We start from the raw sequence: 21,992 nt of genomic DNA, 5'->3' as shown, positions 1-21,992 counted from the left end.
CTTGGGTCACTACAATTCTCGGTGCCTCAGTTCCTCATCTGGAAAATGGAGATTCAATAATTGTTCTATTGAATAGTGAGCCCCTTGTGGACCGTGTCTAGCCTGAATATCTTGAATCTTCCAAGGTGCTTGGAACATAGTAAGTTCTGTCCAATTATTATTATTATCATTATTACCATATACACCAACCTAGCACCTGTGATGCCACATATCTAAAGTGTAAATGTAAAATGTAAAATCCCCATTTTACAGATGAGGTAACTGAGGCACAGAGAAGTTAAGTGACAAGTCACGGAGCAGACAAGAAGTGGAACTAAGATTAGACCCCAGGTCCTTCTGATTCTCAAGCCAGTGCTTGTTCCGCTAGGCCATGCCGCTTCCCTGCCTACCTACATGTGCAGGTAGCACGCAGGAAGCAGGAAGCTGCCAGTCCTCCCTTTGCTTCTGAAGACAGGCCTCTCAGACCTCTGGAGTCCAAAGGGAAGAAAGCATTTTGCTGGGCAGGTGCCATCCTGGAGCAAATTTCAGTGGTTCCAGGAAGCATCAACCCCTAGGGGATGAGAACAAGAAGGCCATTCCTGGATCATACTAAAGGCCCCCTCTAACCCAGTGTTCTATCTCAGGCAGTGGAGGAATCTTGAAGGAATGGTGTGATGGAACGTGGAGGAATTCCATTGTTATATCCATACTAATTTACAGGGATGTAACTCCCTACTTTTCCCTTCTACATTCTTAACTCTCCCTCTAATACCTGCTATGGATTTATAATAATACTGTTACTACTAATAATAATAATATTAATTATGGTATTTGTTAAGCACTTACTATGTGTCAAACATTGTTTTAGGCTCTGGTATAGATACAAGATAATCTGATTGGATAGAGTCCCCGTCCTGCCTGGGGCACAAGGAAGGAGTAGGATTTAATCTCCATTTTACAGATGAAGTAACTGAGGGACTGAGAAGTTAAGTGACTTGCCCAAAGTCACACATCAGAACAGTGGCAGAGTCAGGATTTATCCAAGCCCTTCCCGGACCTACTGGTATTTTGCGTCTGCTCTGCTCCCTAGGGCCACAAATTTCACATTTTTTCTATCAACAGAGTGAAGAAGTGCTTTGTTTTGTTTCCAACCTTACATCTTCAAGCTGTGTGCTTGTCCCATGTCATGTTTGGGATTTCACCCTGCCCGCATTCTGTGATTTTGTGAATTTCAACCATGCCCCCTCCCAACTTTCATCTTCCCAGCTGGAGAGACACAATCTTGTCAGATTTTCCTCATCAGGAAGCCTCCCCATCCATCCACCTGATCATCTTAGTTATTCCCGCTCTGTAAGATCAAGGGGGGCAGGGAATTTAACTCTTCATTGTTATACCGTTCTCTCTTAAGCTCTTAGAACAGTGCTCTTGACACAAGAAGTGCTCAATAAATATGACCGACTGAGATTGACAGACTGTACCTTCTGCAATATTATTATGTCCTTCTCAAAGTGGGAGGAACAGAATTACACCTAGAACTGTATGAGCCTAATCTGGTTTCTCTGGCAAATTGGTGCCATTTCCAGATGGAGAAACTGAGCCATGACAAGAGAGAGACACCCAAATGTCCAGTCAGTGCTCTCCCCAGTAGGTGATCCTGCCTCTCCAAGTGAGTCCCCCTGAGAGATTGTGGAAAATGGACAGATCAGGTACCAGAAGTGTGACACGGTCTCCTGTTGAACAGGGAGAGGAATGGGGAGTAAGACCATTGTGGTCAGGGAATGTTCCTGCTATATTGTTGGGAGGTATTCTCCCAAGCCCTTAGTGCAGTGCTCTGCACACAGTAAGAACTCAATAAATATGATTGATTGATTTATTGAGAAGCAGTCAGAAGCTCCTAACAGAGGCCCAGAACTGTCCCTCCTGTTCCCACTCTCTCCCCAGGCAAGGTTGCTGGTGATCAGGAGCTTGCGCCTGAAGAGTTTGTGACTGAAGCAGTGTGACCTAGTAGATAGAGCACAGACCTGGGAGTCAGAAGGACCTTGGTTCTAATCCTGGCTCCACCACTTGTCTGCTGTGTGACCTTGGACAAGTCACTTCACTTCTCTGTGTCTGTTACCTCATCTGTAAAATGGAGATTGAGTCACACTGAAGAGTCAATCTCTGTCCTTGTGGGACAGAGTCTGTGTCCAACCTGATTAACTTGTATCTACCTCAGCACTTAGAACAGCGCCTATCAAGTACCAATATTATTAAGAGGTGAGCTGCAGCCCGGGCCACCACTTGTGAGCTCCACAAGAGGGACATGGCATGGGGCCAAGCCAACTGCAGGGGATATTGGAAGTCCTGATCCTTAATTTCCCCCCAACCATGCCCACCTCCCCAACCCCACGCCTCACAGGGCCTTGGAGTTTTGTTGACCACTTTGTTGCTACATGCATTCCCCTGTATCCCCCAGATCATCGACCTCTCCCTCTCTAAGATCCTATATGCCAATTATTGGAGAGAGAACTTCTTCTTTTCATGTGTGCATGTGCATGTGCAGAGAAGCAGCTTGGCTCAGTGGAAAGAGCACGGACTTTGGAGTCAGAGGTCATGGGTTCGAATCCCTGCTCTGCCACTTGTCAGCTGTGTGACTGTGGGCGAGTCACTTAATTTCTCTGTGCCTCAGTTACCTCATCTGTAAAATGGGGATTAAGACTGTGAGCCCCATGTGGGACAACCTAATAATAATAATAATAATGTTGGTATTTGTTAAGCGCTTACTATGTGCAGAGCACTGTTCTAAGCGCTGGGGTAGACATAGGGGAATCAGGTTGTCCCACATGGGGTTCACAGTCTTAATCCCCATTTTACAGATGAGGTAACTGAGGCCCAGAAAAGTTAAGTGACTTGCCCACAGTCACACAGCTGACAAGTGGCAGAGCTGGGATTCAAACTCATGACCTCTGAATCCAAAGCCCGGGCTCTTTCCACTGAGCCATGCTGCTTCTCAACCTGATTCCCTTGTGTCTACCCCAGCGCTTAGAACAGTGCTCTGCACATAGTAAGCGCTTAATAAATACCAACATTATTATGTGCGCCAGGCACTGTACTAAGCCCTGGGGTGGATGCAAGCAATTTGGGTGGGACACAGTCACTGTCCCACATTGGGTCCACAGTCTTAATCCCCATTTTACAGATGAGGGAACTGAGGCCCAGAGAAGTGAAATGACTCATCCGAGGTCACATAACAGACAAGTGGTGGAGCTGGGATTAGAACTCAGATCATTCTGACTCCCAGCTCTCTGCTCTATCCCCTTGGCCATGCTACTTCTTCCCTCAGCCCCAGTGGGCCTGCCCCCTTGAGCTCCCCTAGAGGAAGAGCCCAGTGCTCTCTACCTGCAAGACAGAAACCCATTTTTAGCTCACTTAAGAGACAGATTTCATTTCCCAGCTTCTCTGGAAGGTTATAATTAACCACAATAAGCGGAAGAAACCCTTTCAATGAGGTAGAAAGGGAAAGAAAGAAAGCCAAAAAATCAGCTCAGCTCATTTGTAATCCATTGTTGTTCTTGTTTTGAGCTGCTTCCCTACTACCTGAGGAGCTCTGGATGGGACTGGGACTCTGCCTTTTCTGTTATATTTATATCAACCCCAGTGCTTAGCTCACGGCTTGGCCTGTAATGAGTGACTGACAATCTGTGGTATTTATTGAGTGCTTTCTGTGTGCTTAGCTCTGGACTAAGTGCTCGGATGACTACAGTATAATAGAGTTGGTAGACGTGTTCCCTGCCCACAAGAAGAACTATGTAACTGACTGTCCCCTCGGGCTTTTCCTGGGGTTATTTTCTGGGGTAGGGAGGGGGACACTGAGGAGACAATTTCCTGGAAAATAGAGTTTTTACCCGAAGTTGTTGCCCTCTTGGAGAGTTCACCCCCTCCCCCTATGCCAGCTCCGACTGCATCCCATTGAATCTCAGGAGTGGGAGGGTCAGAAAGTGGGGCCACGGAGAGAGGAAGGGCTATGACACAGGAGTGGACTTCATTTCCAACCCAAATGTGCCAAAACTCCGAGATAATATGTGGGACCACGGGCTGCTGACAACCACTGGCCCCGGGTTCCCTCCCAACAGAGAAGCAGTTGAAGTGCTCCCAGGCTGCCCTGGCTCTGCCTCTGATTTCTGTTTCCTTTTAGTTGTTTAATACAATCATTTTTCCCCTGGACAAGAGAAGCACTGCCACAGATAAAATGACCTATTTACAATGTCTCCATGCATGCTCTTGGTGAATCTGGGTCAACCTAAAGAGTAGCAAAGGAATCCAATGGACTGCCAGTAGTCAGGACACCTGGGTTCTCACCCCAGCTCTGCCACAGACATGCTCTGTCCTCGCATAAATCATTCAACCTCTTTGGTCCTCAGTTTCCCCACCTGTAAAATGGATCTCAGAAATCATTTTCTCCCAAGGGCTCACCTGTTCCTTAGGTGGGATTTAGGCAATTTCATCAAAAACAAGCAAAAAAACTTGGATTTTGTTTCCCTCAGGAAATCTTGTTTGCACTGCTGGAAACAGCCCCCTCCTGGCCTCTGACTGAAAAGCTGCTTTCATTCATTCATTTAATCGTGTTTATTGAGTGCTTACTGTGTGCAAAGCACTGCTTTGCACTTTAATTGCTAAATTGGCCCATCTGGGGTGAATGCAGGCTGCAGGTAGTACAGGATGGGATTGAGGATGATGATGGCATTTATTAAGCACTTACTATTTGCCAAGTACTGTGCTATGCACTGGGATTAATACAATAAAATCAGGCTGCACACAGTCCCTGAAGGAGGAAGGACAGCTATTCAATCCCCATTTTACAGATGAGGAAATGGAGGCTCAGAGAGATGAAGTGATTTATCACGATCACACAGCAGACTAGTGGTAGATCAGGATTAGAATCCAGGCCTCCTGCCTCCGGGTCCCAGTAAGAGCACGGGCTTGGGAGTCAGAGGATATGAGTTCTAAACCTGGTTCTGCCACTTGTCTGCTGTTTGACCTTGGGCAAGTTACTCAACTTCCCTCAATTATTCATTCAATAGTATTTATTGAGCGCTTACTATGTGCAGAGCACTATACTATGAGCTTGGAGTGTACAATTCGGTAACCGATAGAGACAATCCCTGCTCAGTGACGGGCTCACAATCTACTTCATCTGTAAAATGGGGATTAAGACTGTGAGCCCCATGTTGGACAACCTGATTACCTTGTATCTACCCCAGTTCTTAGAAAAGTGCTTGGCACACAGTATGCGCTTAACAATTACCATCATCAGTATTATTATTACTATTATTTCTTTTAGGTCAAGGGACCTTCTTCAGTGGCCTGGGGCTAACTCTCCCTCTAACTGTCTTCCCTTACAGATCCTGACTGTGTCAGGCCCTCCGGAAGGGGGCACGCGAGTGACCATCCACGGCGTGAACCTGGGACTGGACTTCTCTGAGATCGCCCAGCACGTGGAGGTGGCAGGGGTCCCCTGCGTGCCAATCCCCGGGGAGTACGTCATCGCGGAACAGTGAGTTTTCCCTTCCCCTGGACCTCCCTAGCACCTTATAATAATCATAATAATAATAATAATTGTGGTATTTGTTAAGGGCTTACTCTATGTCAAGCACTATTCTAAACACTGGAGTAGATAGAAGCTAATCACGTTGGACACAGTCCCTGTCCTACATGGAAGTCTTAATCCTCATTCTACAGATGAGGTAACTGAGGACCAGAGAAGTTAAGTGACTTGCCCAAGGTCACACAGCAGATAAGTGGCAGAGCCGGGATTAGAACCCAGGTCCTTCTGACTCCCGGGCCCATCCTGCTACTATGAACTATAAGAATAATAATAATAATAATTGTGGTATTTGGAAAGCAATCACTAGGTGCCAAGCACTGGGGGCAGATATAAGATAATCAGATTTTACACAAGCCTATCCCCCACAATCAATCAATCGATCAATCAGTTGTACTTATTGAGCACCTACTGTGTGCGGAGAATTTTACTAAATGCTTGGGAGAGTCCAATACAACAGACTCACTGGTAGACACGTTCCATAAGACTCTAGATCTAAGGAGGAGGGAAAACCAGCATTTAATCTCCATTTTACTGAGGAGGAAACTGAGTCCTGGAGGAGTTTAATGTCTGGCCAGGGTCACAATGGAAGAAAGCAGCAGAGCCGGGTGAGAAGCCAGGTCTCCTGCCTCCCTGTCCAGCGTTCTTTCTGATGAGCTGTTCTCCTCCAACCTATCTCACTCTCCACTCTTCAGCCCCCTCCTTAGACCCCTTTCAGAACCCAAATTCCAGAGTGAGGCAGCCCCCTTTCACACAGAGAATCCTGATCCCCCTCATGCTGGTCAGCAAAGACAATCTCTCTTGCCTCTGGAGGCTGTAAACTGCCTGTACTGCCCACTCAGTGCCCACATCAGTGCTCCGAGAAATCATTTTACCAGAGAGCAGTGGCTTGTTGTTGCGCACTCTGCCTCCTCCCCCTCTTCATCCTCCCCCTTCCCTCCCCTCCCACCCGTGCCAGCTCTCTCCCTTCCCTTCCTCCCCCCAGCAGCTCCCTTCCCCCCACACCCCCATCGGAATGCACCCTGCACCGTGGACTGCAGGCGACAATTTGTTTGGCGCGTGGGGCTGTGACAGCAGCTTAATCCGAGCAGGGCTTCCGCTGGAGCAAATTCATTTATTTCACTAAGGAAAATGTCAGCTGAGAATTAGAAAATAGGCATGGAGCGGCGGACAGGCAGACGGGGCCCCTCCAGTGACATATGTTCCAATTTGGGGTGTTCATTTGGTCGCGGCCAAGATGGCGGGGGGCTGGAAGGACAAGGCGGCCGAGAGAATCCCACTGAGGGAGAGAGAAGGGAGGGGGAAGATGCTGAAAGGCCTAGTGGAAAGAGCCCGGGCCTGGGAGTCAGAGGACATGGATTTTAACCCTGGTTCTGCCACTAATTTGCTATGTGACCATGGGCAAATCACTTGACTTCTGTGTGCCTCAGTTTCCTTACCTATAGAATGGGGGTTAAATACCTGTTCTCCCTCCTAAACTGTGAACCCTGTGTGGTACAGTGACTGTGTCCAAACTGATTACCCTGTGTCTACCCTAGTGCTTAGTACAGTGCCTGGCACATTCATTCAATCATATTTATTGAGCGCTTGCTGTGTGCACCGCACACAGTGTACACATAGTAAGCACTTGACGAATATCATTATCATTATTATCATTAGCATTATTGTTATTATTATTATTTGATGAAGTCACCTGACTCTGCTGTGGAGATATACAGTAGTCAGGCAGTCAATTAGTCAGTTAATTGTACTTGTTGAGCGCTGTGTGCAGAGCACTATACTAAGCGCTTGGGAGAGTACAATATAACTATATAACAGACATATTCCCCGCCCACAAAGAACTTATGATCTAGAGTCTATAGCAGTCTGGAGAAGAAGCAGGCCCCAATCAGAGATGAGCCAGGCTGGGGGTGCCTCCCTGCCCCCATCCCCAGAGGCCCCACTGGGCTATATTGGTCGGCGATTCCAGCTGGAGCAGCAGCCCCTGCCTCTTTGCTCATTATTCTGGGAGTGAGAGAGTAATGAGGCAGAGTGAACCAACCATTAAGTGGAAGGGTGCCTGCTGGGGAGACGTTTGCTTGGACCAGGAAGGGGAGAGGACTGAGGTTCCCGGACATGGTTTCCTCTGACACAGTGAGTCTGGAGAAGAAGGGGAAGTTTGGTGAAAATCTTCAGTCTTGACCCTGGTCAAACCCACTGGCCAAATCTTTCACCCTATCAAGATTCGCTCTCAAAAAGCGAGATGTGGGAATGGAGAAGGGTGGAAATGCGTACAGACCCAGAATGGGGCAAAGAAGGAAAGCAAAACTGGAGCGAGTGGGTGGGAGAAAGAAGGTAGAAATGAGGGGGCACCAGAAGTCCAGAGCACAGGCTGGAATGTTCAGTGTCAAAGAGAGTCCTTCAAGGAATTGGAGCAACGGGGTAGGGTTGGCATGGAGGAAGGCAAGTTGGAAAGTCCAAGAGACGCAGAGAACCAAAACCCCTTGACCTCTGGGAAAATCTCATTTCTACCTAATGCCAGGTCACAAAGGAAAGAGTTCTTGAGGGCAAAGATGCTGGCTCAGTCTCCCAGGCCCTCAGCTGGAGAGCTGGGCCTACTTAATTTGAGAAAGAGCCTCATGCACTTTCTGCTTCCTGGCTGGGGGTGGCTTCTGTTTCCCAGCATCCACTTCTCCCCCAAGCACCAGGCCCTGGAATCCCCCAGGAGGGGAACTGCTGAGAGTTTTAGCTTCAACTTTGGGGAGATGAATTCCAAGACGGAGGAAGGTTTTCTCTCAGAGCCCCCTTGCTCCCTTGGAGCTTTGGAAGGATTCCTAATCCCCAAGACTGTGAACCAGTTTTCTTTCCTTCTGGGAATCCCTCAGGACACACTTAAGGAGTGGTTGAGGTGAAAAAACAATCACATCCCACTTAACACCCAGGAAGAACAGAAAATTCTGATCCCTAAAGTTAAGGAAGAAGGAAGGACAATAAGGAGATAGAGACAAATCAATTAGTCAATCAATGAGTGCTTACTGTGCGCAGAGCTCTGTACATACTCTTGGGAGAAGATAATACCTTAAACCCTCTAGAGACTAACAGTCTAGCAGGGGAGACAGACATTGAAATAAACCACAGGAAGCAGCAGAAAGGGTAAGATGGTAAGCCCCATGTGGGGTAGGGACTGCATCCAGTGTGATTAACTTGTGTCTACTCCAGTGCTTAGTATATTGCTTGACACATAGTAAGTACTTAACAAATGCCATCATTATTATTATGTATAAAAATTATCTGGGGGTGGGGTAAGAATCGAAGTGCTTAGGGGACACAAAAAGGAGGAATAATAGGGTGGGCAGATGAGAGGTTAATCAGGGAAGGTTTCCTGGAAGAGATATAACTTCAGGAGGGCTTTGAAGGTGGTGAGAGTGGTGGTCCCTTGAATATGAAGAGGGAGGGAGTCCCAAGAAAGAGAGTGGACATGAACAAGGGGTCAACAGGTCAGTGGAGAAAGGGTACCCTTTGTACCCTTTAATTCCCTCACTCTTAAACCCACAACACTTACGTTCATATCTGTAATTTATTTACATTGATGTCTGTCTCTCCACTCTAGACTGTAAGCTCCGTGTGGGCAGGGAACATGTCTACCAATTCTGTTATATTGTACTCTCCAAAGCACTTAGTGCAGTGAACTTCTCGCAGTAAGTGCTCAATAAATACTATTGATTGAATGATGGATTGAAAGAAGAGACCAAGATTCTAGGGACCCAGACTCAGGCGGGCACTAGGATCCAGGAAACAGGTTAGGAGAACATTATTACCCCGAGCAGGTAGCAGCCTTAAAACAACAACTGGTAGTGCTTTAAATTAAGCTTCTCAAGAGCTTCACTAATGAGCTTTAAGGAGATAGTTATATGTGAAACGCTAATTGATCATCATCATCATGTTGACTCTGGATTCATAATTAATTTATTTATCCATATTACCCAGGAAGGAAAAAAAAAGACCTTCCCTGAGCAGACAGAAATATCTCATTGAATCTAATGGGTTCAATGTGATAAGACAGTTATTGCATGTTAAGTAAATATCTACTGTAAGGGAAAGCATTTATTGAGGATTAGCCATTATCAAAGAGATGGAGATTGCTGACACAGGTAGTTGTGAGCACGCGGGGTGTTTATCTAATGTGCGTTTTATTAAATCGAAATGAAATCTGTGTTTAGTAACCTCAGTTCCTAGAAAAGCAGCTGAGGTAGGCATTGCTCGATTAAACACGGATCTTCCCAGCATGGAGCTGTGGGATGCTTGCTTTTCCCACTCTCAGCCTGAATTTGAGGCAAGTACTCCATACTGTGCTGAACCCTCCTTCCCTGGGGGCTCCATCCCACAGGCTCCCAACTCTGGTCTGCTGGGTGACTTTGGTCAAGTCACTTAACTTCTCTGGGTCTCAGTTTCCTCCTCTGTAAATTGAGGATTAAATATCTGTTGTCCCTTAGACCGAGTCCCATGTGGGACAGGGACTGTGTCTGGTCTGCAAATATTGTACCTCTCCCAGCACTTCGCACAGTTCTTGGCAACTAGTTAGCGTTTAACACATACCACAATTACTATTAATCCAGGAACCCCCCAGCCTTCTTGCTCCCATTTCTAGTATAAAAGTTGACCCCAAGCCCCAGTCTCCCTTCCCCATTTCTCCACCTCCACCCTGCAGCTATGGCCCCTCTCCTGAAGCCCCTCTCCAGAGAAGGGTCAGCAGCTAGTCATGACGGTTTATAAACACCCTTCTGGGGTCAACTTCGGTACATTAAACCTACCTACCCTTGTTATTGATTCCGACTAAGTGAACGAAATGTCTCACCTCTCTGCAGGCCCCTCACCTGCTCTCCAGTGCCTCTTTCCCAACAGGGGCTGTTTTTGACCCTCCAGGCACTGACCCCCCAAAATTGCTCTTCTCCTGATGGCAATGTGACCTGAACTCTTAGTGCACCCATGGAGTCTCTGCTCCCTCATGTACCAGCGAGCATCCTGGGCTTGGGCTTGCCCCCTCCCAGGATTAGCAAATGACTGCATTCATTCCTCTTCAAACCTGCTCCATGATGCCAGGAAGTTAGGTCAGCTTTGCTCACTCGCTCAGGCTGAATAATCCTATTTGTCAAAGAAACAGAAAGCAACACCAGCTTCATTGGCATTGTCCTCAATGTCACTGCTCTTTGCTCATACCCTTCCCCCAGTCTAGCATTCCCCGCCCCTTCATATCAGAAGGATTTCCCCATTTTAAAAGAAGCAGCATGGACTAGTGAATAGAGCATGGGCCTTGGAGTCAAGGACCTCGGTTCTAGTCCCAGCTCTGCCACTTATCCGCTGTGTGACTTTAGGCAAGTCACTAAACTTCTCTGGGCCTCAGTTCCCTCATCTGAAAAATGGGGATTAAGACTGTGAGCACCATGTGGGACATGGGCTCTGTCCAACCTGATTACCGTGTATCTACCCCAGCACGTAGAGTAGCACCTAGCACATAGTAAGCTCTTAACTAATACCACTTTAAAAAAATCTTCAAAGCCCTACTAAAGTCCTGTCTCCTCTGGGAAAACTTCCCTGACTAATCTCTCCTCCCCGGTCCCGTTTTCCCTCCCTTCTGCCTCATTCATATACTTAGTCCCACCCTCTAAGCACTTACGTACCTGCCCCCCCCCATTACCCATAACAGCATTTATGTACATATCCTTATATTCGGTAGCCTCCCTTACCTGTAATTTATTTTAATATTCATCACCCCTACTAGAGTACTTAGCTCCTTGAGGTCAATGATCGTGTCTACCCACTCTCTTGTTTTCTCCGAAGTCTTTAAAACAGTGCTCTGCACCAGTAAGCAATCAAAAAATACCATATCATCTCGGCACCCTATTCTCCCTCCCTTCTGCACTGCTTGTGTGACTTTGATACTCATCTCACCCCACATTACTTATGTACACCCATCCATCAATCAGTGGTATTTATTTAACACTTACTGTGTGCAAAAGACTGCACTAAGCACTTGGGAGAATACATTACAACAGAGGTGGTAAATACATTCCTTACAGTGAGCTTTTAGTCTAGAGGGGAAGACAGACACTAATATAAATAAATAATTTATGGATATGTATGTAGTGCTGTGGGGCTGAGAGGTAGGCTGAATACCGGATGCACAAAAGACATGTCCTTATCAGTTTATTCCCCTACTTGAGATATATTTTAATGTCTGTCTCCCCCACTAGACTATAGGCTCCTCAAGGGCAGGGATCATGTATACCACCAATATTACAGTCTAACCACCGATTAGACTGTAAGCCCGTCAAACGGCAGGGACTGTCTCTATCTGTTGCCGACTTGTTCATTCCAAGCGCTTAGTACAGTGCTCTGCACATAGTAAGCACTCAGTAAATACTATTGAAATACTATTGAATGAATATTGCACTCTCCCAAGAGCGCAATACAGTGTTCTGCACAGAGTAAGAGCTCTCTATTTCATTTTTATTGCATTTGGTAAGCGCTTACCATGTGGCAGGCCCTGTACTAAGTGCTGGGGGGTAGATACAAGCTAATCGTATTGGAAATAGTTCCTGTTCTTCATGGGGCTCACAGACTCAATTCCCATTTTTCAGATGAGGTAACTGAGGCCCAGAGAAGTGAAGTGACTTGCCCCAAATCACACAGCAGACAAGTGGCAGAGACATTAATTGACTGATTGATTGCCTGCTGGTTTTTTGGCTTTATATGTCGAGCTGGATTCAGATAAGACCCTCTCAGCAACCACTGGCCCCTCCTAATGTGGAGCCTAGGGTGCGGGGTGACCTCCTCCCCCTCCCAGCCTTTCTCTCAGCGGGGGCTTTGTGTGTCCTCAGGATCGTCTGTGAGATGGGCCAGGCTCTCCCCGACCCGCGGTCCGGACCTGTGCGCCTGTGTATTGGAGAGTGCAAGCCAGAGTTCACGGCCCGATCTGCCCAGCAGTACACCTTCGTGGTGAGTGTCGGTCTGGGAGCCAGAACAGTGCACTGAGCAGGGAGGGTGAAGAGGAATAGTAATAATAATAATAATGATGGTACTTGTTAAGTGCTTACTATGTGACAAGCACTGTTCTAAGTGCTGCGGTAGGTACAAGTTAGGTTGGACACAGTCCGTCCCACAGAGGGCTCACACTTTTAATCCCCATTTTACAGATGAGGTAACTGAGGTGCAGAGAAGCGAAGTGTCTTGTCCAAGTTCATACTGCAGACATGTGCTGGAGCTGGGATTAGGATACATGGCCTTCTGACTCCCTAGTCCGTGCTCTATCCACTAAACCACGCTGCTTCTCAAAGCACGAGCTTCCGGGCGGGATCCACTGGAGCACAGGTCTAGGATCAGGAAGCTCTCATTCAAATTCTGACTCTGCCACTTGCCTGCTCTGTGATCTTGGGCAAATCACTTCACTCCTTTGGACCCCAGTTTTCTTATCTGTTAAACGAGGATAAAATATCCATTCTCCCTCTTAGACGGGGAGCTCCATGTGGAGTAGGAACTGTGTCCAATCTGCATATATGGTATCTACCCCAGCACTTAGCCCAGTGCTTGCCACCCAGGAAGCACTTTCTACATTACCCCGATTCTTATTATTCAGCTTCCTCAGCCTGATGGCATGCAGCCCCTCCCTGCCTAGCTGGACTGATGGCCACATGATGAAGTGGGGGGATGGCAGGACTGCCAGGGTCCATTTCTGGACCAGCCTTTTCGTCTCCATGAGACCTCATGGAAGTCTCGCAGCCAAGGCAGCCCCTGGGAGACCAGGGCCCGTGCCCTGAGAGTGGAGACATCTTCAAAAACCCTAAGGGAATCGGGCAGAGGCAGAGCTGGGCTTTCTGCTGAGCCAGGTCTGCCAGGAACAGCACCAAGTGGTCTAGCAAAAGATCAGCGGGGGCCCAGGTCACGTGTCTGCCAGTGTGACATCCTCATCCAATTCTCACAGAACGAGGACACATCGCCTGCGGGGCCTCATTAAGTGGGATTGTATTTATCCGGCTGCTTCCTTTCTGCCCAGAATATTGTCTGTGAAAGTTTGGAGAAGTTACTGAAACGCCGCAAGAGAACCCATATATGTATAAGGACACGTGTGTCAGGGGTGGGAAGAGGGGGACGTGACTTCCGTATGTTTAACTTCAATCCCTCAAGTTCCGTGGGGTCAAGCACAAGGTCATGACCACATCTTCTCCGTTCCTTCCCAAGAACCCGACGGTGATGTCACTTGCCCCCATTCGGGGTCCTGAGTCTGGAGGGACCACGGTAACCATCACCGGTCGCTACCTCGGGGCCGGGAGTCGCGTGACTGTCTTCCTGGGGAACCAGACCTGCGAATTCTATAGGTGAGAGGGAAATGGGTTCTGAAGTGTGCATGCGTGTGAACATGTGTATGCGTGTGTGTGTGTGCATGTGTGCATGGGCGTGGCATCTCTGTCTGGACCCCAGGATCCTCACCCAGTGCCACAGCCCTTTGCTTTTGCCGCTCTCCTCCAGAAAGGACCAAAAGCAGAGAGCTCAGCCAGGGTCCTTTTCCTCCCTGGGCAGCTCCATATCCCTCCCTTCAGGCTCCTGGCCCCCTGGGAGCACTGGCTGTCACCAGCAGAAGCAGCATGGCTTAGTGGATAAAACACGGGCCTGGGAGTCAGAAGGACTCGGTTTCTAATCCCGGCTCCGCCACGTGTCTGCGGTGTGACCTTGGGCAAGTCACTTCACTTCTCTTGACCTCAGTCACCTTATCGCTAAAATGGGGATTAAGAGTGTGAGCCTCATGTAGGACAGGGAATGTGTCCAACCTGATCCATTTGTATCTATCCCAGTACTTAGAAGAGTAGTTGGCACATAGTAAGCACTTAAGTACTATTATTATTATTATTACTATTGTCATTATTATTACCAGCAACCGTTCTGTCAAGGCTGGAGCTCGGTGCCTCGGGTTCCCTACGACCAATTTGCTGAGCATTGATTGGCAATAAGCACTTGTTCCTTCTCCCGTCTCAGTAATTAGTTCCCTGCTAATCCAACCAGCTCCAGGGGACTGAGCTGCTGTTAATCAAGGCCTGGCACACCTTCTCCACTCCCATGTTTCTACCCCAGTAGAGGTCCTGCCTGCTGGCATTTTGATCAAGCAGAAATTAGTGTTCCTCCCCAGAGGTGGGTGCACGGTCCCAGGGGAAGGGTGGTCCTTTATCCAGCTCGGGGCTCCCCCGGGGACAGACAGAGGGGGCCAGTGATTGGAAAGTATTCAGAGCTCACGAAAAAGGAGAGAGGATCTGGGTCTTTGACCCCACCTTCACCCTGCTACCATTCTCTCCTCCTCTATCTACTCCCAACCAGGAGGTCCATGAACGAGATTGTGTGCGTGTCTCCACCTTCCGCCCACGGCCTGGGCCCCGTCCCCATCTCTGTCAGCGTGGACCGAGCTCGGGTGGACAGCACCCTGCAGTTTGAATACATTGACGACCCCCGAGTCCAGCGCATCGAGCCCGAGTGGAGCATCGCCAGGTGAGGCTGGGGGCAGCGGGGCACGGCTGGGCAGGGTGAGGCAGAGCAGGTCTAAGCAGGTCTGGACCGGGCAGGGCAAATGCTGGGCAAGGCCAGGCAAAACAGGGTTGTACAGAACAGAACAATGCAGGACCAAGCAGGGCAAGGCAGGCTGAACAGCATAGGACAGAGCCAGGCCAGGCTGGGTAGGACAGGGCAGAGCCAATCAGCAGGGCAGGGCCAGGCTAGGCTAAGCAGAGATGATGGTCAGGGCAAGACCAGGAGAACAGGGAGTTTAGAGCCAGGCAAGGCAGGGAAGTGAAGAGAAGGGCAGTTCAGGGCAGGACAGGCCCAGGCTGAGCAGAGATGGTCAGAGCAAAGCCAGGAAGAACAGGAAGGTTAGGACCAGAAAGGGCAGAGTTGGTCAGGGCACGGCTGATCAGGGCAGGACTGGGCTGGATTCATTCATCCAATTGTATTTATTGAGCACTTACACGGTAAGTGCAGAGCACTGTACTAAGTGCTTGGAAAGTGCAGTTCAGCAGTAGAGGCAATACCTGCCCTCAACGGACTCACAGTCTTCCCCCGCAGCTGGGGGAGGCTGGTTGAAGGAGGAGGAGGAGGAGGCCGGGGAGACCCCGACCCACCGGGTCCCAGCGGGCAGCAGCCTTGAGCTCTGGTCCCATCCCCAAAGTGAGGTTTCTTGGCGGCATCCTCTAACCAACTTATCTCTCCACAGCGGCCACACCCCACTGACCATCACAGGCTTCAACCTGGATGTGATTCAGGAGCCGAGGATCCGCGTCAAATTCAACGGCAAGGAATCTGTCAACGTGAGTGCAGCCCAGCACCTCTGGGCCTGTCCTCACCTTGCCCCTGCTCCTGCTCCTGTCCCTGCCACCACCCCACCCCCTTCTCTCGAAGCCTTGTGCCTGGCTTCGTCTTCTGTCCCCTAATAGAGTCTTTGCTTCCTGCTCCCGGGCTTAGGGATTTCATTACAGATTAGATTGCTATCTTGTCTCCTCTCGTCTGATCATCTCTTGGACATCTTTCCAGTTTGTGGCAAAGAAATTGCCTGCATGTCTCTGGCCCTAGTTCATGGGACACCTCTTCAAACCATGCAAGCGTGTGCATGCATGCACACACAGACACACCGCCCCACCACAACCCTGGGATTCAGAAGGACCTGGGTTCTAATCTTGAACCTGCCACTTGTCTGCTGTGTGATCTTGGGCAAGTCACTTAACTTCTCTGGGCCTCGGTTACCTCATCTATAAAATGAGGATTGAGAGTGTGAGTCCCATACAGTACAGGGACTGTGTTCAACCTGATTAACTTGTATCTACCCCAGCGCTTAGCAGATTGCATGGCACATAGGAAGCGCTTAACAGGTACTATTATTATTATTATTATCTCTATCTTCTAACATCCGCAAGAATACTAAACTCCCAAGGCTGTAATATTACTCTCCAGGAAGCAGAATTCATTCATTCAATAGTATTTATTGAGCGCTTACTATGTGCAGACCACTGTACTAAGAGCTTGGAATGAACAAGTCGGCAACAGATAGAGACAGTCCCTGCCGTTTGACGGGCTTACGGTGCTAATTGGGGGAGACGGACAGACGAGAACAATGGCAATAAATAGAGTCGAGGGGAAGAACATCTCGTAAAAACGATGGCAACTAAATAGAATCGAGGTGATGTACATTTCATTAACAAAATAAATAGGGTAATGAAGATATATACAGTTGAGCAGACAAGTACAGTGCTGAGGGGATGGGAAGGGAGGGGGGAGGAGCAGAAGGAAATGGGAGGAAAAGAGGGTTAAGCTGCGGAGAGGTGAAGAGGGGGTGGTAGAGGGAGTAGAGGGAGAAGGGGAGCTCAGTCTGGGAAGGTCTCTCGGAGGAGGTGAGTTTTAAGTAGGATTTTGAAGAGGGGAAGAGAATTAGTTTGGCAGAGGTGAGGAGGGAGGGTGTTCCGGGACCGCGGGAGGACGTGGCCCGGGGTCGACGGCGGGATAGGCGAGACTGAGGGACGGTGAGGAGGTGGGCAGCGGAGGAGCGGAGCGTGCGGGGTGGGCGGTAGAAAGGGAGAAGGGAGGAGAGGTAGGAAGGGGCAAGGTGACGTAGAGCCTCGAAGCCTAGAGTGAGGAGTTTTTGTTTGGAGCGGAGGTTGATAGGCAACCACTGGAGGTGTTTAAGAAGGGGAGTGACATGCCCAGATCGTTTCTGCGGGAAGATGAGCCGGGCAGCGGAGTGAAGAATAGACCGGAGCGGGGCGAGAGAGGAGAAAGGGAGATCAGAGAGAAGGCCGACACGGTAATCTAGCCGGGATATAACGAGAGCCCGTAGCAGTAAGGTAGCCGTCTGGGTGGAGAGGAAAGGGCGGATCTTGGCGATATTGTAAAGGTGAAACCGGCAGGTCTCGGTAACGGATAGGATGTGTGGGGTGAACGAGAGAGACGAGTCAAGGATGACACCGAGATCGCGGGCCCGAGAGACGGGAAGAATGGTCGTGCCATCCACGGTGATAGGGAAGTCTGGGAGAGGACCGGGTTTGGGAGGGAAGATGAGGAGCTCAGTCTTGCTCATGTTGAGTTTTAGGTGGCGGGCCGACATCCAGGTGGAGACGTCCCGGAGGCGGGAGGAGATGCGAGCCCGAAGGGAGGGGGAGAGGACAGGGGCGGAGATGTAGATCTGCGTGTCATCTGCGTAGAGATGGTAGTCAAAGCCGTGAGAGCGAATGAGTTCACCGAGGGAGTGAGTGTAAATGGAGAACAGAAGAGGGCCGAGAACTGACCCTTGAGGAACTCCAACAGTTAAAGGATGGGAGGGGGAGGAGGCGCCAGCGAAGGAGACCGAGAATGATCGGCCAGAGAGGTAAGAGGAGAACCAGGAGAGGACAGAGTCCGTGAAGCCAAGGTGAGATAAGGTATGGAGGAGGAGGGGATGGTCGACAGTGTCAAAGGCAGCAGAGAGGTCAAGGAGGATTAGAATGGAGTAGGAGCCATTGGATTTGGCAAGAAGGAGGTCATGGGTGAGCTTAGAGAGAGCAGTCTCGGTAGAGTGGAGGGGACGGAAGCCAGATCGGCGGGGGTCCAGGAGAGAATGGGAGTTAAGGAATTCTAAGCAGCGATTGTAGACGACTCATTCTAGGATTTTGGAAAGGAAGGGTAGTAGGGAGATAGGGCGATAACTGGAGGGGGAAGTGGGGTCAAGAGCGGGTTTTTTTAAGATGAGGGTGGGAGTGAGGGCGAGGGGTCCAGGTGGTCCCTAACTTTGAAGACCATGAGACTGCATGAGGCAGGAGGATGGATTAGCTAACCTCCAGAGATTTTCTCCTCTCATCAGACTAAGCAGTTGAGAGATTTTCAGGCCCCTGGAGAAAATTTAAGATAAACTGGAAGGATCCAATATATCCCTCCTCCTTGAGGATGCTGGAGTGGGGAAGAAGAGGCAAAATGGGTTCCCCACCCTCAGTCTTCATTACCTCCAAGCCCAGCTGAGACCCCCCACCCACCAATCTCCTCTCCCAGCCTCAGTGCCCAGAGTGGCCCAGCAGGTTGTAGCAGAGAGCAGAGTTTAAGGAAGCCAACTTTGGGAATGTTGGATGAATAAAGTGCTTGAACACCCAGAAGAGACAAGGTCAGCTGGTCTCTGAGCATTTTGCTTATTTATTGTGGAGCAGAGCCCAGGGAAACTGGACCCGAGGAGTTAGAGAGGGAGGAGAGGAGGGAAGGAGGACTAGGAAAGAGGAGAGGACGAGGAGAGGAGAGAAGGAGGAGGAGAGGGAAGAGAGAGGAGAGGGAGGAAAGGAGGAGAGGGAGGAGAAGGAGAGGAGAAAGAGTGAGAAGAGCAGTGATGAGAGGGAGGCGAGAAGTTGCTCCACCGTCTTCCCAGAACAGTGTTAGGGGAGCAAAAACTTCTCAACACCTGGGTTTGTTCCTGGTTGAGAAGATCAAATCAAGTCAGGAGTCTGGAGCTAGAGAGCCCCACCCACTTCATCCTGGGTTCTTGCTTTTCTCACTGGAAAATGGAGATGCTAGACCATTTGTGAATTGTCGTGAGATCCTGAGCCAGGAAAAACTGGAGAGGAGAATAGGCCTTTGCAGTGGTTATTGATCCAGCCATTTGGGCCTCTAAGGCCATTCACTCAGGAGGAGATTTTTCTGCAGGATTTAAAAATATAAATAAAAATTATCAAGTGTGCTTTGGCAAAGCATCTTGGATTAGAATGCTGTGAATCAAACCGCATGCCAAACTTAGTAGCTATAGCCATAATCACGCAATCACACACAAACGTTCAAACACATTAATTCCCTCTTTACAGGTGAGAAGACAGACCTACTGGGAAGTGAAGTGACTTGCCCAGGGGCATGCAGCCATCAAGCAATGGAGCCGGAATTAGAAAAGGTTCCCCTGACTCTCAGACCAGTGCTATTTCCACTTAGGTCATACTACTTCTCATGTGTATAGGTGTGTCTTTCAGTCCCAAGGGTTTGAAGGAGTCAAAAAAATGTTTAAGAAGCTGTGTCCATTTGGGAACATCAAACCTGACTGAGCCTGGGCCAGCCAGCATGGCTTCCCCACTCTGACTCTGAACAGGATTTTAATCAGTCAATCACTCAATCACTGTATTTACTAAGCATTACTCTGGGCAGAGAACTGTACTAAGCACTTGGATCCCTGCCCTCAAGGAGCTTACAATGACTAGGGGAGAGAACAAGACAGTTCTCACTTGCTTTTCAATCAATGGTATTTATTGAGCATTTACCGTGTAAGTACTAAGCACTTGGGAAAATGCAATTCAGCAGAGTTGATAGACTCATTCCTTGTCCACAAAGAGCTTACAGTCTGCTTTTCTCTTACTGGCTCCATCTGTTTACCTAACAGATTCCTAAAACTGAAAGATAACCTCACTTAGACCCTCCCTTTGCTTTCACATGGGATTGCTTAGCCCTCTTCCAGACAGCCCAAAGGGGTTTTTACTTCCTTTTCTCCCGGACTAGGCAATGGTGCCATTGATATGGAACCCCTCTGCACTGTCTCTGATTGGAGAAGCCCTTAGTCTAGTGGATAGAGCACAGGCCTGTGAGTCAGAAGGATCTGGGTTCTAATACCTGATCTTCCACTTGTCTGCTGTGTGAACTTGGACAAGTCACGTAATTTCTCTATGCTTCAGTTCCCTCCTCTGTAAAGTGGGGACTACTACTGTGAGTCTATGTGGGACACGGACTGTGTTCAACCTGATTAGCTTGTATTTACCCAAGGGTAATGTCACATAGTAAGGGCTTATCACATAGTAAGGGCTTAACAAATAGTATAATTATTATCATTATTATTATTCTCATCCAACCAATGCAGTCAATCAATGGTATCTGTTGAGCGTTTTCTGTGCGCAGAGCCCTGGACTAAGCACTTGGGAGAGGACAATACAACAGAGTTAGTAGACACGTTCCCTGCTCCTCTCCCTCATCCTAGGCTGACTCGCAATTTAGGAAAGAGTGGGAGGACATTATTATGACTATTATTATGGTGTTTGTTCAGCATTTACTATATGTCAAGCACTGTCCTAAGCACTGAGGTAGATACAACTGAATCAGGTTGGACATAGTCCCTGTCCCACGTGGGGCTCACAAGCCAGAGTTCATGGGAGAAAAGGTATTAAATCTCCAGTTTACAGGGGAGAAACCTAAGGGAAAACTTTTTAACAGAGACTCAGCTGCTGACCTGCCATCACTGCAATGTCTCACAGGCTACCAGGATTTCATCTGGCTGGGATTTAGATGGAAGGCAAAGATCAGTCGCAGGGCTGTTTTGTTGTCCTGTGAGAAGCAGTGGGATCTAGCAGAAAGAGCCTGGGTCTGGGTGTCAGAGGACTTGGGTTCTAATCCCAGCTCTACCACCTGCCCTGCTCTATGACCTTAGGCAGGCCTTCTGATATCTCTGGGCCTCGTCTGTAAACACAGCAGTACTCTGCACACAGAAAGCACTCTCAGAACACCATTGGTTAATTAATTGTCAATAAGATCTCTATTCCCCATCCTGCTTAGGCCGTGATCTCCGTGTGGGACAGGAACCAGGATCGATCAGCTTATATTTTGTCTATCCAGTCTTGGCACGTAGAAAACGCTTAAGCATGTAGAAAGCACCTAACAAATACCACCATGTTCATTCTTCCATGTGAGCAGGATCTCAGAGCTTCAGACTTGATCTGTTTATCCCCTACAGGTGTGTAAGGTGGTGAATACCACCACCCTGACCTGCTTGGCCCCCTCCCTCACCGCAGAGTCCCGACCGGGCCTGGATGCCGTGGAGAGGCCCGATGAGTTTGGCTTTGTTTTCAACAATGTGCAATCCTTGCTGATCTACAACGACACGAAGTTTATCTACTACCCCAATCCGACCTTTGAACTGCTCAGTCCCTCCGGGGTTCTGGACCAGAAACCAGGGTCTCCCATCATCCTGAAGGTAAGGACCCACAGAAGCTCCATAAGGCTTTAAGCTCATTGTGGGCAAGGAACATGACTGCTAACTCTGTGGGAATGGACTCTCCCAAGTCCTCAGTATAGAGCGCTGCACATAGAAAGTGCTCAGTAAATACCACTGATGATGATGAGGTTAATGCCTAGGAAATTGCATCCGTGTAAGCTCCTTGAGGGCAGGGATCGCCTATACCACCTCTGATTTTTTTGTACTTTCTTAAGGACTTAGTAAAGTGCTCTTCTTGCAGTTAGTGCTAAATACCACTGATAGATTGATAATGTGAGTGGTTGAGAGACGATCCAAAAATAATAATTGGGGTGTTTCTTGCCCCTTTATTCTGTGCCAAGCACAGGGGCAGGTGCGGAAAAATTAGATCAGACATACTGCCTGCTCCACACCAGCCTACAGGCAAAGGGGAGGGAGAATGGGTAAATACCCATTGTACAGAGGAGGAAA

General features: G+C 48.8%; 1 protein-coding gene across 2 annotated transcripts in view; it reads left to right on the top strand.

The window, feature by feature from the left end:
• Positions 1-21,992, top strand: part of PLXNA2 (plexin A2) — a 252,846-nt gene that overhangs the window by 208,332 nt on the left and 22,522 nt on the right. For both annotated transcript variants that reach the window (XM_029069154.2, XM_029069155.2), the window contains exons 13-18: positions 5,361-5,512; positions 12,418-12,535; positions 13,775-13,911; positions 14,903-15,070; positions 15,789-15,882; positions 21,282-21,521. In XM_029069154.2, coding sequence (XP_028924987.1) covers positions 5,361-5,512; positions 12,418-12,535; positions 13,775-13,911; positions 14,903-15,070; positions 15,789-15,882; positions 21,282-21,521 — 909 coding nt within the window. The remainder of the gene's footprint in view (positions 1-5,360; positions 5,513-12,417; positions 12,536-13,774; positions 13,912-14,902; positions 15,071-15,788; positions 15,883-21,281; positions 21,522-21,992) is intronic.

This window comes from Ornithorhynchus anatinus, chromosome 7 (assembly GCF_004115215.2).
Source record: "Ornithorhynchus anatinus isolate Pmale09 chromosome 7, mOrnAna1.pri.v4, whole genome shotgun sequence".
Lineage (NCBI taxonomy): Eukaryota > Metazoa > Chordata > Mammalia > Monotremata > Ornithorhynchidae > Ornithorhynchus > Ornithorhynchus anatinus.
This window is presented reverse-complemented; position numbering and strand designations above follow the sequence as displayed.